General features: G+C 40.9%; 1 protein-coding gene across 1 annotated transcript; it reads left to right on the top strand.

Moving 5' to 3' along the window:
* The first annotated feature begins 639 nt into the window (after window positions 1-639).
* LOC147322148 (uncharacterized) lies at window positions 640-15,613 on the top strand. The gene is made up of 17 exons (XM_086306549.1): window positions 640-809; window positions 3,076-3,182; window positions 3,308-3,447; window positions 3,647-3,801; window positions 5,030-5,188; window positions 8,159-8,588; window positions 9,782-9,880; window positions 10,411-10,501; window positions 11,471-11,694; window positions 11,782-12,024; window positions 12,150-12,248; window positions 12,369-12,562; window positions 12,657-12,831; window positions 12,940-13,096; window positions 13,184-13,337; window positions 14,023-14,134; window positions 14,224-15,613. The coding sequence occupies exons 1-17, from the start codon at window positions 789-791 to the stop codon at window positions 14,397-14,399; spliced, it is 2,736 nt and encodes a 911-aa protein (XP_086162675.1). The 5' UTR covers window positions 640-788; the 3' UTR covers window positions 14,400-15,613.
* The last annotated feature ends 70 nt before the right edge of the window (window positions 15,614-15,683 follow it).

Raw genomic sequence — 15,683 nt, 5'->3', positions numbered from 1 at the left:
GACACCTCACCTTCACTACTGGAACTTCAGCATTATGCACTCCACACTGTATATAAATGCCACTGTTTTGCACATGTCCAACTACCAACCTCTGTATATTCTATATATTTTATTTTATTGTTTACTCTATTTAATTTGTAAAATATGTATACACACACACACACACACACACACACACACACACACACACACACACACACACACACACGTAGAAAAACATATTTAGTATACACATCCAGTAATGCATACACTCTTATATTGTACATATATTTATTACTCTCAGATTTAGTCATTCTTATAATTTGTTTGTTTTATGTAATTGTATTTTTGCACAACTCTGTTGCTTGTGAAGCTCGCACACAAGAATTTCACTCGCATGTACTGTACCAGTGTACCTGCACATGTGACGTGACAATAAAAGTGATTTGATTTGATTTTAGATAATAAGTCATAAAGTAAGTGTGACCTATCTGTCATGCTGTTATTATTGCCAAACTACCTAAATGTTCACAGACCAGAGAAGCTGCACACATGTGGCAATAGTTGATGAGGGTTATTGATAAGGCTGATTGGGTTCAGTCTCTGTAGTTCATTGATCAGTTTATTGTGGACACGCAGGGGAAAACCCTCCACTATCCTATGTGCTGATAGGCTCTTGCTGTGAGTGGGGGAGGTCATTGCAGCTAGCATACACAGAGGCTCTCCAAACACACCCGAGGAAGTCAATAAAGTTGCAAATGAGCATCACATTCCCTTTGATTTCTGCACGGGAACCTTGAAACAACGCCATGAGTTCCTCTAACCCTGCGGTAAGCTCCAAATTATCTACTAGCTTCCGACACATCACCCTGTGTAGCACCAAAATATCAGCCTGCTAGCCCGTTCAGCTAACGGTTAGCTCATGCTAACGCTGTTGTTGACAGACCTCCAAATACCAACATACTTAGCATTAGCTCTGGGCTAAGCTTGCTAGCTACTGTTTTAAGTTTAAATTTGCAGTTTCGATTGTGAGTCGATGTCTTTCACTCGGACATGGAATAAAATTTCCTACTGTAAACTTTGCGAACTAATGTTTAACTCAGAATTGGAGGGTTTTAAGGGGAAACGGATAATAAATAATTATGGAAATTACCCTTGTGAGTTGCAGCCCACACTGCAACACAGACAATGGTACTGATGTATAATGTCTGTACGTGTTAGGTTTACCGACAACAATTTAATAACACTATAACACCCACTTCTAGGGCCCTTATTTGGGACATATGGTAAAGTTTTTACGGTTTTATTATGCTATCAAAGACGAATGAGAAGAGTAGCTCTATTTTAGTATTGAAACAGTTTATAAGGGCTGCATTAGGCAATAAAATATGATCACTTCTTAGCATTATGGGAATGCCAATATAACAGGTAATTACTAGTTCGCATAGCTGATGTTGTTATGGAGTAAATGGTTAATATTTCATCTGCAAATTTACTGTAATTGTTTTTTTTCCTCAAACATTTTGTGTCCAAAGCACACCAAAGGGCAAACCTTAAGGCACGCATGCATTCGTATACGCAGGAAGTTCTCTTGATGTCTTCTGCAGTGTCATCAGTTCTTCTTTTTAGTTGCACTGGACTTTACCTCCTTGCTGTCAATCAGACTTTTTATTCTACAGTGATACAATAAATTTAACGCTCATTCAAGGGTTTTTGGGCCGACATGCATTAATGCACACGATTTGGGAACTACCAGTGATCTGCAAACACTAAAGCCGCCTTTGGTTAACTTAATCAGTATTATTAAACCACTGAAGAAGAAAAATACTGGCTATTGTACCTTTATTTATGTTCGTCTTTTTTCAGTTCCGTTTTATTTATATAGCACCAGTACACAGCAACAGATGCTTTATAGTGTAGGGATATTAGAAAGACACCCAGCAATCAGATGACCATCTCTGAGTAAGCACTTGGCAATAGTGGTAAGGAAAATCCCTATTTAATAGGAAAAAAACAGTTGAAACTAGGCTCAGGGAGGGGCAGCCTTCTGCCATTACCAGTTGGGGGTGAGGGGAATAAGAAACAGGACAAAACTATATGAGAGAGTAGAGTTTAATAATTACTAATGATTAAATGCAGTAGTGGTGTGTAAAAATACAGGGAGATGAGTGAAGAAGAAATGCACAGTGCACCATGGGAATCCCCAAGCAGCTAGAGCCTATTACAGCATAACTAAGGGATGATTCAAGGTCACCTGATCCAGCCCACACACTAACCTTTATCAAAAAGGGAAGTCGTAAGCCTAATCTTAAAAGTAGAGAGGGTGTCTGTCTCCTGAATCAAAACTAGGAGCTGGCTCCACAGAAGAGGGGCCTGAAAACTGAAGGCTCGGCCTCCCATTTGACTTTTAGAAACTCTAGGAACCACAAGTAAACCAGCAGTCTGAGAATGAACTTCTCTGTTAGGACAGTGAGGTACTATTAGCTCTTTAAGATAAGATAAGATAAGAAGAGAAGGATTTTCAGTTCACGTCTAGGTTTAACAGCTAATATGGAAGAAATGCGCTCCCTCTTTCTAGTCCCTGTTAGTACTCTCGCGTCAGCATTTTGGATCAACTGAAGGCTTTTCAGGGAGCTTTTAGAGCTAACTTCTAATAATGAATTACAAAAGTTGAACCTAGAAGTAATTAATGCATCAACTAGCTTTATTGTTCTCTCAGTTTATGCCAAATAGAACATAAGAGCGTAATTTGTAGCTCCTCTGAACACTTACCCTGCCCAAACCTGATGTGACCCAGCTAAACGCCATGTTTTTTTCCATACCTGATATCAGCTGGTTCAATATATGGCTATATTTGTGTATGGTTAATCATACATCACAAATTGCTAATAGCATGCACATTATATACCAATAAAACACTAATAAAATGAGAGAGACCATATTAAATCACTTTTTACACGTTCTTTCACACATGACGACATTATGAGTCAGATAAACAGTATCTTAGTAGCCATTGTTTGAGCAGTGACCGATAAGGAGGGAAAACAGCCAAAAAAAAAGCTGCTTTGTCAGCATTTGTTTGATCCTTTCTTGCAGACTATCGGGGAGTTATTCCTCGTCCTTAGCGAGATGGGATTCACAGAAGAGCAGATACAAGCGGCTATGCAGGCGGGGCATTTTTCTGTGGCTGAGGCAGCTGATTGGTGAGTAATCAGCCCTCTGTTTTGTTTTTTTTTAATCTGTGGAGCTAGCTAGCTATGATCTTTCTGTATAATAGACCACTTCTTTCAGCCACTTACTTCTGTGTCTCGCTCTTGCATGTTGAAAGGCTTGTACAGGGTCAATACCTGCGACACACGTTGGTCCCGCAGCCTTCACAGCCAGCTGGGACAGCTTTTTCTGCATTCAACCCACCCAAAGAGGCAGCACACGCTTCAGAGTCTCGCACATCTCCCACTGACAGCAGAGGTAATACCCCACTCCAAGCTATATAAAAACTGTTTCTTACTGTTGTTACTGCTCTTAATCCATCGGTTGGACTTCGAGTAAAGTTTTCTTTTATTATAATATCCTAAAATTGATGATTGTAATCATTCATTTAAGTATAACTTAAGGAATTGGATAGTGTAGTGTGCATCATGAGATTTTCTTTTTCTGTCTTTAACAGCGGGTCCTTCATTGGTGCTAAGGTCACCGCAATCATGCTCCCAGGACCCACCGCCAGTCGAGTCGCGGATCAAATCAGACAAAAGTGACTTTGAGGAGAAAGAGAGACAACGCGTCGCTCAGGAAGTCAGAGCAGAGAGAAGGCAGAAGAAACAGGTGAGCATTGCTGAAAAGACTTCTGGTGCTTAATCTATCTGACTGGCAGTTGTCTTATTATCACACAAGGAAGAAAGTCAAGTGTTCGGCAGATTTATAAGGCTCTCGATAATAATGGCTTAAGCTTTAGCTCAATCCCTGTAGCTCTCATTTCACTTTTATGCTCACTGCTTACCCTATCGCATGGCGGCGTGTGACAAATTTGACGTCACATGTGCTGGGGTGTGCCTCCATGCTGGTGTCGCTTTGGCCAGTTGTGCATATCTTAATTTGTATAACCTGTCACATTGTAGCTCTGCCAACATAGAATGTGATGCTTATTTGCATCGAGTGTACGATTAAACAAACATCGGTAATTGATCATCTGCACCTTTTATTGTCCACCTCTGCCTCCTTTTTTTCGTCTTGTCTACGTTTAGATATTTTTCCTGCTGTTTTCCTCTTTTCTGTTGTTTTCTGGTTTTTACTTGAGCCATATTTCTTGTTGGCATTTGCCACCTTACTAACCTACTGCAGCACGTCTGTTTTTTCCCATCACTCCTGAGGAAACACTTTGGAAAGGTGCTTTTCTCAAACACTGTTGTTTCAGTTTTTTCAGCTGGAAATTCCCCTGCTTTTGCTTTAGATGTGCCGCCTCTGTTTTTTGAAGATCACTACTTCCTCCTTTACATCTTGAAGTTAATGTGTTTCCAGATAAAGACAAAAGGGAGTGTGGAGGTATGTGAATAAGCAGATAGTAATACAAGCCTGTGGATTAAGAATGAGTCTCATTCACTGACGTTACACGTGGTGGTAAGAACAAAACTGGCCTGTGGGCACATTTCACAAAATGGTAAATTTGCCAGTGCACTTATTTTTTTGGAGCTTTTCACATATTAGTGAATGAGGCCAATTGCATCTCACTTTACATGCGGTCCAGAAACTTTGTTTGGGTGCTGCTGGTGCTGGCTGAACACTACACGGGGAAGTATGCTGCTCTATGAGCTAGAATAGGAGCGTCCATACATTTTTCTCTGGGTGCACATTTAAAAAAAACAGATGTGTACTACAGTGTGGTTGAACTGAAGCATGATGGTCACTGTGGGGAGTAAAAGAGGTGTCACGTGCTCAAGCTGAGTTTGTTGTTGTTGTTTTTTATACATGAATAATACATTTGAAAATTAATATTTGAGTATAGACCTCCTGTTTTATTGTTCTTAGAACATTTTGTGTTCTTCTGCATTCGCAGGAGCGCGAGTTGGTGCTGAAGCGGATCGCTGAGGATCGGAGGAGCCTGCAGGATAAGAAACAGACCAATGCTGCTGCAGACGCGTCTCCTCCCAGCAGTGAAGGGCAGAAGCTTGGAGGAAAGATTCAGACAAATGTGGACAACAACTGCATTCTCATGGTGGGCCTGTGAAGAACCTTAATCATGATAGATTCAGAATTTTAGTTTTCAGTTTAGTCTCAGTCATTTTGCAGAGTGTATTATATTCTTTTATTTTACTTTTTATTGTTTGAAAATGTTTAATTGAAGTATACTACTTATTAGTTTCAGTGTCAGTTCAAAGATGGTGTTACAATACAAACAAACCACTTGTGAAGACAGTTATTCTTTGCACAAAGGCCTTTGTTGGTGATGACAGCTTCAAGACACAAACTAGTTGGATGCATCGCTGAGGTTTGATTTTGGCCCGTTCTTCCAAATGAACAGTTGTCAAATCCTGAAGGTTCTGTGGGCCTCTTCTATGAACTCTGACCTTAAGTTCTTTTCATATATTTTCAACTGGATTTAGGTCAGGTGATTGGCTGGGTCATTCTAGCAGCTTTATTTTCTTTCTCTCAAACCAACTGAGAGTTTCCTTGGCTGTGTTCAGGATCTTTGACTTGCTGTCCACTCTCGTTTCATTTTCGTAGATGGCAGCAGAGTTTTATCAAGAATGTCTCAGTACATTTTTCCATTCATATGTCCTCCAATTATATGAAGCCCCCCCAGTACCATATACTGAAAAAAAGCCCCACACCATGATGAACCCACCTCCAAACTTCACTGTTGGTATGGTGTTTTTGTGGTGATATGCAGTGCCTTTGACCTCCAAACATGGTGTGCACTAGGGCTGCTCAATGAATCGAATTTTAATCACGATTACGATCTGGGCTTTCAACGATCATTAAAAATGACTGAGCCGATTATTAGCCCCTCCCTCATTTATCCGCGACACCTTAAAGGCCGTCTGTGAAAATATTGTCGGGCATAAACCGGTCCGTGGCGCAAAAAAGGGTGGAGACCGCTGATTAAGAGGACCCGAGGGAAGCTCGGAAAGCTAAGCAGAAGTTATTTGGAGAGTGACTGCCGTTGGTTGAAAAGAGAGTTTAAAAAAAAAAAACTTCAGTGGTGTTGCACACTATTTTATATTATTATTTTAAAGTCATTGTTAACCCTTTAAAGCCGGTCAGAGCAGCACGCTCCGTTTTGCGTAACTATTTTTAAATCCCTGTAGAACCTGAACCGTGTAAGCTAGCGCAATAATTTGTTTTGCATATGAAACCGGAGGAGTTGTACTTACATCTGATGCCATCAGCTTGTCCTCGGTCACGGTTTCGTTCCACATATAGCTTTGCAAAAATTGCATAAAAAGCGCTTGCATGAACAAAAACATAATATTCCAGAAACACGCTTTGCCGTTCCTATCAGCTGTTCGTAACACTTCCCACAGTGAAATGATGCACATGCTGTTTTCTTTGCAAATGTGCATCATAGGATTGTTTTTTGTTTTCCCTGCAGTATATAAAAATTGGTGTATCTCCAAAATAAAACTATGAAGACACTCAAAATAAATTTCCTGTGGTGGGAAACTATTTTTTTGCAACTTTATTGTATTTAAAGTTTTGAGGGATAAACCTCTTAAATTTCTCCAAGTAGAAATATATGTAAACAAAACAAAAGCGATTTTCAATTTTTTTTGTAGTTTATTGCACTTTTTTGCAATTTATGTAATTACTATGGACTTAATGCATACATATTATTAAAATATGGGCTATAACAGTTGTATTGATGTATAGCAACTTGAAATGCTCCCACAAATGGCACTACAGCATGTAAAAAAATAATATAAGCTCTGGTGGACTTGGTTCTATAGTAGGTCTTAAAGGGTTAAATAATTATCGTCAAATAATCGTGATCTCAATTTCAGTGAAAATAATCGTGATTATCATTTTTGCCATAATCGAGCAGCCCTAGTGTGCACTAGGGCATCCTGTTTAATAGGCTTGTCTAAATGTTGTTCAGCAACATGTTTTTTCTTCAGCAATGGAGTCTTGCTTGTTGAGTGTGCATACAGGCCATGGTGGTTGAGCGCATTACTTTTCTTCGAAACAACTGTACCTGTCTCTTCTACCACTTTCTGTGGCTCACCACAAGTGGTCCTTGGCTCATACGCGACACTTCTGATAACTCTTTTCAGTTGTCTGTCTGAAATCTTGCATGGAGCACATGGTCAAGGGTGGTTTATGGTGAAATGATGTAAATTCTACTTCCAGATTATGGCCCCAACAGTGCTCACTGGAACCTTCAGTAGTTTAGAAATTCTGCTGCAACTAATGCCTTCAGTATGGTTTGCTAAGTTGTTGAGAGAGCTCATTTACCCATCATGAGATGTTCTTTTTTAGGCCATCAGTTGGAACTGAACCAGCTGATATTAATTTGCACTGAGTGTCAGGATTGCTTTCTAAATACTGACGGATTTCAGGTGGCGTCATGACTTTAATGATTTTTGCACGTCCCTTTCGTCAAGTGTTTTTTCCCTGTGTCATTTCTCTATTACGCATAACTTAGTTTATGGACATCTATGGTTTAATTTCTTTGCATGTGTGGATTGGATGGGTTGTAACCGATATCTGGTGAGAACTTCATGGCAATAGTGCCTTTTTAAATACATTTACCTAGAAAACTGGTGATGTGTTCAGTACTTATTTTACCTGCTGTATGAGTTAATACTAATATATTAATGTGTTGAAAGCGTGACATTATATTGGCAAAAACTAAAAATATTTCCTCTTTATATATGTATGTATGTGTGTATATATATATATATATATATATAGATATAGATATAGATATATAGATATTAGATAGATATAGATATATAGATATATATAGATATAGATATATAGATATTAGATATATATATATATATATATATATATATATATATATATATATATATATATATATATATATATATATATATATATATATATAAAAAATTAATTTTTATTTTCATTTTGATTCCGTTTTTAAGGACACAGTATCGTTTCTAGTTTTAGAAATGAAGTTGACTGTAATAACCTTGTCATGTATATTTGTGTTTTGCTGCAGATTCGACTGCCGTCTGGTGAGTCCATGCGTGAGCGCTTCCCAGCTGATGCCCCTCTGCGCAGCGTTGTGGAGCACATCACCGGACGTCACCCCTCCCTACCCTCCTTTTCTCTCCTTCAGGGTTACCCACGGAAGCGCTTTGGGGAGGCTGAGCTTGCCTGCTCCCTCCACTCTCTCGGCCTTACGCCTAACGCTGCACTGTGTATTCAGACCACTCCTCCAGAGACGCCTCAGGAAACAAGTCCAGCAGGCCACAGTGCTGAGCCGCCTCCTTGTGTTGCGCCTCCTCAGCCTCCTCCTGGCCAGGACATGGTGGGAGATCAGGTCCCTGTTATACCTCCTCCACTACCTAACCAGCTGTGGGAAGAGGCAGTGAATTATGCAGGGATTCCTGGAGTTCCTCCTTTACGGCGTGGATCCCATGACTGGGGTAAGTATGATTTACTTTATTTAAACCTAATATAAAAAGCAATAAAAATAAACGTACTAAATGGAATAAAACAAGTAGAGATTTGCTTTTTTCCAAACTTTTTTTATTGAACGGTTTACTAAATGTTGGGACTCTTCATGATGATGTTAGAATCCTACAGGACTACAGTCACAATCATTACTTGCAGTAACATTTACGCTTTACTTGGCAAATCATGTTTCAAAGGTTAGTTTGTCAGATAAATAACAGAGCAGTGAGTCTCTCATCCAGCTACACGATCGGTGGAGTCTTTGTTCGCCTCTGCAACCTCGGTGTGTGGTTAGAACGACCCTAAAGTTTGTAGTGGACGTTCAGAGAGGAGTGACGTAATTGTTCTGCTCTTAGTCAGTGGAGTCCATCTGTGGAAGCAGCTGGCTGGGACCGTCGAAATGGTCGAACGAGGGGATTGTCCACCATACATTTATCTTGTCCCATGGACAGCTTTAATTATTACACATAATTGACAAATATACTTTGACAGCCGTTTCCCACCACATGTATAGTGTTCCGAAGGTACATGCTCATATTGAACATTTAAAATAATGAAGTCAGTAAATGTACAAGTATGAGGTAAAAGTTCATTTATTTATTTTCTTGGATCAGGTCTGAGTCAGCTAGAGGGGATTTCCTTATATGGCCATTATCTGTGCTCTAAGCCAATCCACCTGCTCCCTTTGACTTGTATTACAACTACTCTGTTTGACAGATTTTTCTACCTCTATTGTGCTGTATGATGTCTGAGAGAGGGCATATACTTAGTATTACTTCATATGCACAGCTTTGACTGTGAACACGGAAGTCCCACCCACCTGCTGTTGGCTGGGAGGGGCAGACAATCAGTTGGTTTAAAGGAGCTAAAACTGCTTAAGAGTGGGTGAACTGAGGGGGCTGCACGAGGCCCAGGATAGGTCGTCGTGCAAGTAGAGTCCAAAAATAAAAGTAAGGAGTATGAAAAAGAGTATAATAGGTCACGTTTAATACACTTGGGTGGCCTGATCAGATGACACATTGTATATCAGCCAATGGGATTCTTTACACCTGTAACATCGCACCTCTTCATGGTTGTTTGGGCTCAGTTATTTGATCAGCTGAATGTGTTAAATGTTACTTAAATGGCTATGGAGTCATTGGATGACATTCTGGGGGTTCGACAGGTCAAGGCCAGAGATTGGTTCCTGGTGATGCTGAAGATCCTCCCATAGATGTTGATATGGACCAAGAAGGAGAGGAAGAACCGCTTCACATGCCGAACGGTACTGCTCCAGAGTGTGGATACTTCATCCCTCCTTTGATCTACATTTTTCTTGCTTCCCTCCTCTCCCTGTTCCTCTATTACTGTTTCCATATGTTTCCATTATTCATCCGCTGTGAACAGAAACAGCTGACCCTGGCCTCTTCCTTTGAGCTTGATTTTTTTTTTTACTATTACACTATATAGTGGCCTAGTGTACAGATTGGCCTGCTAATGTGTGTCACGCTGTAAGAGAGATTAGTATTAGAAAATATGTAGGTTAATTCCCCTTTCTGCCAAACGTACAGCACACAAGTCAGAACTGCTGAGTTTACTAAGAACCTACAGGTGGGGTCAGCCAATCAGTGTGTGGTTGTGGTATTGTATTCTGAATGTGAACCAGACACAGAGAAGAGCTAGTTCAAGGAGAATCAGAGATGTTAATCAGAGGTGTGTGGTATAAAGTTTTTTTCTCAGCATCTGTAGCTTCAGCTCAGTGGCATTAGAGTATTTTTGGATGGATTACAGTTTTCGTTTGTGTAACTTTCACAGGAATGCCCAGGCTGCCTTTCTTTCCAGAGAACAGGATGCGAGGAGGATTTGAGCCCTGGCAGCGCTGGCCAGGGCAAGGAAATCGACTCAGGCAAGTGTTTAAAAAGAATGGCACTAGAATGGTATTATAGGACCAAGGACTACGATCATACTGCTTTGTAATACAAAATAGTGTTAGGGGCCACATTAAGAGAAAAAAATTTTGTTTTAAATTTTGCTTTTTGAAAGAAATGCTGTGTTGAGAATCTTTTTAAGCTAGAAAGACATTATCTTTCTTTTAGGACCCAAAATCCAGTGTGAATAATACAGTTACAAACTCACTATTACTTGGTGGACAGAGTGAGATGACCTTACTCTTGAAATTTACACTCCATTCTCAAATGACTGTTTCAAAATATTGTTTTTGTTAATGTGGCCCTAACACACATTACACACATTAATCATGCAATCTGAAGTGTTTTGCAAGTAGATGCATTTAATTAGTTTGAAAGTGCATGCACACTTCAGCACTCCAACTTCTGTTGCATCCAGAATGATCCGTTTTATAATAACACCCTGTTAACAAAAGAAAAAAAAAGATGAATATTATCTTGGAGCTCCAGCTCAATCTGTGTCTGGGTATAGTCTGAAAGAAACTCTTTACTGTTGTGGGGATAGGGAAAGATGCTTTAAAGCTTCTACCAACATTTAAAAAAGATAAAGTTTGTATGAGCTGCACAGCAGGAAGAAAAGAGCCAGAGAGAAAAGTGGATACAGAAAATAATATGTGAGAATCAGCAAGAAAAATGGATGCTTATGTCTCATTGTGCAGCAATGGTCAGTAATAAGCTAACCATCCAAATATTAGTTTTGGTTTTTAAAAACAATTTAAGTTAAGCTAAATCAATTTGACTGTATGCATCTTATACAAAAGTAAATGTGGATATTTCAGCTCATCAGAGCCTTTCCACTTATTGTTTATTGTATTGCACAGAAATACAGCAGGGGGTGCTCTGGAGATCTGCTTTATCTGTACATTAAAATACAACACGTGGACACAACTTGTGTTTGTGTGTCTCAGAGAGGGCCCAGAAGAGGAAGCGGCAGACCCTGAGAATGCAGGAGGGCCGCTGGCACCCGCAGCTGCAGGTCAGGCTGCTGTTGAGCGTCTTCAACGAGCCGCACAGCAAGAAGACCGCCACGCCAACCAAGGACAGCCATCACCCCCTAAAAGACCCTTCAGAGCACCCAGCGTGCCCTCACTATGTGCCTTGGCTATCCGCGCAACGGTCCACCTCATGACTGGTAAGAGTCACAAAACTTCACAGAACTGTGCCTCACAGCTTTGTTTGCTCGCTGCTGTTTGCTCACTCTTGACTCTGTGTCTCACAGCTCCCAGCATGCAGTACAGCAGCAGTCTAGCAGGTCTGACCCCAGAGCTAGCAGAGCTTCTGCTCAACCACATGTCTCATGAGAGGCTGCTACATCCACGCACCCTGGAGCTGTTCTTCGGCTGCCCGATCCAGAAGTTTGTCTTAAACAGCTACCCGTACTCCACCAATGAGCTCCTACGGCAGTTGCGGGCCTTCACTGCCCTGAAGCACCTGAGTTTAGTCAACTCATCTCTCATCACTGGTAAAACATTTTATATCTGGTAGTTTTTAGGCTTTTTATCAATTTAGTTGTCAAATTTCTGCAAAGTCTGCTCTTCAGTTTGTCCCTGTCTTTGTATTTATTTATTTATTTATTTTTATTCCCAGACTCTGGCCTCTGTATCCTGTCCACCCTGGTCAAACTCCAGTACCTCAATCTGGCCTCCTGTAGTAAGCTGACTGACTCCTGCCTGCAGCATATCACAGGTTGGACACACACAAACATCACTGTTGACAACATTTACAAAACTGGATCTCAGAATAAGCTGTTCTTATTTAAGTAGTTTTATTCAACATACATATTTCCCTTCTGCTGATGCCTTTAAGGTTTGAAGAACTTGTGTTTCCTGTCCCTGGACCAGACCAAAGTGACAGATGCTGGGATGGTACTGTACCTCCAGTCAGTGCCGTCCTGCCTCTCTCAGCTAAGCCTGAACCAGACAGCAGTGACTGAAACCACACTAGCTGTGCTCCCCACCTCTGTGCCACAGCTGCGACTTCTCAGCATCAAACAGACTAAAGTACTTTATCTCTGTTAGCAAGGTCTATTCAGCTGGTGACACTGCTCTGATCTTCAGTGATATTTACTCGACTTGCTGTGCGTTTTTCTTTCAGGTTAAGGATTTGACGGCTCTAGCAGCGATGTCCAGCCTGCAGACGCTCAACTTGGATGGGACAGGTGTGACTGAGGCATCTCTGGAGCACCTTGCTACCCACCCTGCCCTGACTTCCCTCACTTTGGTGGGAATCCCTGTAGCAGATGGCAGTCATGCCCTTCAGATCATCTCAGGTTTGTAGAGCATAAAGCAAAAGAATTAAAAGAATGAGGGTAGGCATGGAGTGAGCTTGCAGTATGAAAGTCTGTGGTGAATCTGTGAGGTGTCTACTTTACTTCTAGGTCTGAAGTTGACTCGCATCACCCTCCCTGGACGCCACTCTGTGACAGACAGCGGGCTGTCATTCCTCTCCGGACTGACTCTGCTCTCAGAGCTGGACCTGACAGACTACACACAGGTTACAGACCAGGGAGTCAGCCACCTCTCCACCATGACCAGGTCCTTTCCACACTCACTGACACCATCATATCAGGTGTTTCCTTGCGATTAAAATGCTGACAGGAGTTTTGTGTTTACTTTGTGTAGATTGAAGAAGCTGTCACTTAGCAACACTCAGGTGACAGATGCAGGGCTTCCCTCCCTGCGATGCATGCAGGAGCTGCAGGAGCTCTGTTTGGATCGGACTGCAGTCACCAGCCGAGGAGTGGCCGACCTCATAACCTGTCTGCCGCACCTTCAGGTGACTATCCCAATAAGTACTATCCAGGTGTTGCTTTATCCTTGTGCGAGTGCAAGTGTAAATAGTAGCCCTGTGATAGATTGGTGACTTGTGCCTGTGACAACTAGGATAGACTGACTCTGAATTAGATAAAGAGAATGGATTTACAAAATAGACTTAATATTTTATTTAGTGTGACTTAAAATGAGTGTCTGATCTCATAAACTTACCAGGTAGGTGATTGTTGAGGTCAAGTCAGAGAGCTGTTTTGTTTCCTTTTGTAACCACAATTATGATCATCTGGTGGGCATTAAAAAAACAGGCATTTCTGAACTGGATTCACTCTTCAAACACAGAAGCTACATCTATCTTTATACTGTCTATGATTGAATGTGACATCGATCTATGGTACATACATGTTTGATTAAATGAAACCATGTTAGTAAAGTCTGTGTGTCTGATCATCGATGTGATTCTCATTTCACAGTTTGACACCCAAGCTGTCTGACCAGATAACCTGCTTATTTTATACTAGCTGGGCTTCAATTTATTATTTTAGCATCACAGTTAAACTCTTTTGCAGAATGAAATCGATCATTGGGCATTCAGAGTAGGCCGAAATCAAAATGTAAAGACCAGTTTATGATAAAAAATATTTGATGCAGAGGTTTTAATATTTTGCTATTTTTCTATTTTTTTTTTTCAGGTGTTGGGGTTAGCCAGCACTCAGGTGGGGGACAACGTGGTGAGGAAAGGTCTGATCCGCTGCAGTCAGCTTGTTAAACTTAATCTCAGCCGCACGCGGATTACAGATCACGGTAACGTCCAGCTCTAAGGTGGTCTTTGATTTTATAGTTTTGTTTGCTCAGATGAACAGACCCAGTATATGTTCTTCTCTTCCTTTCAGGTCTAAAGTTCCTGAAACAAATCCACCTGGCTCAGGTGAACCTGGACGGGACCGGGGTGAGTCTGATGGGAATTGCTAGTCTCGTCTCCTGCACCAACATCAACAGTATTCGGGCCAGTAACACTCGCATCCTTTCCCCTGACGACGTCTCAGACGAGGAGTTGGAAGCCCAGTGAGCATCACGAGTTTCGGCTGCCGCTCTGAGATGCTGCCTCCAGGATCATCTGGGCAAAGCATAATTGATGAAACACTCCTCCTACTTGCACTGTTTCAACCGCAGCTAGTGCCACTAATCTGTCAATCATGCGCGCTGAGTTGAAACCTTAAACAGGAGCGTTGTGTTCAACAGCTGTTTTTTCTAACATTTACATATACAGAATTAATCACTATTTAATACTCTGCAGCCCCAAACGCCACCTGAAAAACTTTATAGCTTTATGCGCAGCTTTACAGGTTGGAGCAACCTGTGTTTCTCCAGGGGCCTGTACTACGAAGCAGCTTCAACATACCCCCGGAGATCTTTTCCTTATCTGGCTTCACTTTGCGCCAGCAGTCAGGCTAAATGATCACAAGAAGGTGGTTGTTAACTGGAGAAGTCCACCCAGGATGTGTCTGTCTCGACATAAGCACGTTCACGTGGCTGTGAAATATGGATGGGTGTCCTGGCAGCAGAGTGACATGTTTTATGAAGATGGTAAAAATGTAATGCTAGAAGAATGTGAAGGAAAAAAAACAACCACACAGCGTCTCCAGCCAAAGCAACACTACTATATTACTGTAGTTTAGCCCCTCTTAACCCAGGATGAAAAAAATGGCTGTAAGTTATTAAACTTTTTAGTATTATAGCTCTGTCAGGTAAGGCCTGCATCATGTCACCCCAGTAAGAAGGAAGCATCTTTGTAACCCTGAAGCTTCGCATTACAGACATCAGGTTGGAGCCAAGTGGCAGAAATATACTTTATGCTGGGAATGTACAACAGCATGCGATGACTAACAGACTTTATCTAAAGTATTAAATGAGAATCTAAACAACAAATAGCCAGTTAAACCAAACACGGTTCAAACGTTTTAGAGGGACATGAAGGCAGATAAATGTCTTCCACTGATTATCTCCGTTGAAATTAACTTTCTTTAATTTTGAAGCTGTATTCAAGTCATACTGGATGTACCAGTAGAAGTAATTGAGTTTTTTTTTTTAGCTTGACCGTTTGAAAGTAGTATTTGTATTGTTAGTTGTGATTAGGCAAGAGTTTAATAAAAATGAGCCACCATACAGTGTAGAATACTGGAATTAGCCTAAAAATTGGATGGCTAAATTTGATGTGAACGCAGCTTTAAGCTAAAAACAAACAAAAAAAAAAAACAACCCACATTTAAAAAGGTAAAAACACTGAAGTCAAGGTTTTTATAACTCAGCCTGCATGGATGTTAGCTCTCATCACCTGAAACTAGTTATTTTA

This window comes from Aulonocara sp. 'chitande type north' Nkhata Bay, linkage group LG9 (assembly GCF_057382095.1).
Source record: "Aulonocara sp. 'chitande type north' Nkhata Bay isolate Kocher_YH1m ecotype deep benthic linkage group LG9, A_spYH_male_GT1.1, whole genome shotgun sequence".
Lineage (NCBI taxonomy): Eukaryota > Metazoa > Chordata > Actinopteri > Cichliformes > Cichlidae > Aulonocara > Aulonocara sp. 'chitande type north' Nkhata Bay.
This window is presented reverse-complemented; position numbering and strand designations above follow the sequence as displayed.

Excerpts from the sequence above, each read along its gene's own strand:
- LOC147322148 (XM_086306549.1), top strand. The coding sequence starts at position 789 with ATGAGTTCCTCTAACCCTGCG. Across the intron at positions 12,025-12,149 it reads CAACTCATCTCTCATCACTG|ACTCTGGCCTCTGTATCCTG; the intron begins GTAAAACATTTT and ends TTTTATTCCCAG. Across the intron at positions 13,338-14,022 it reads CCTGTCTGCCGCACCTTCAG|GTGTTGGGGTTAGCCAGCAC; the intron begins GTGACTATCCCA and ends TTTTTTTTTCAG.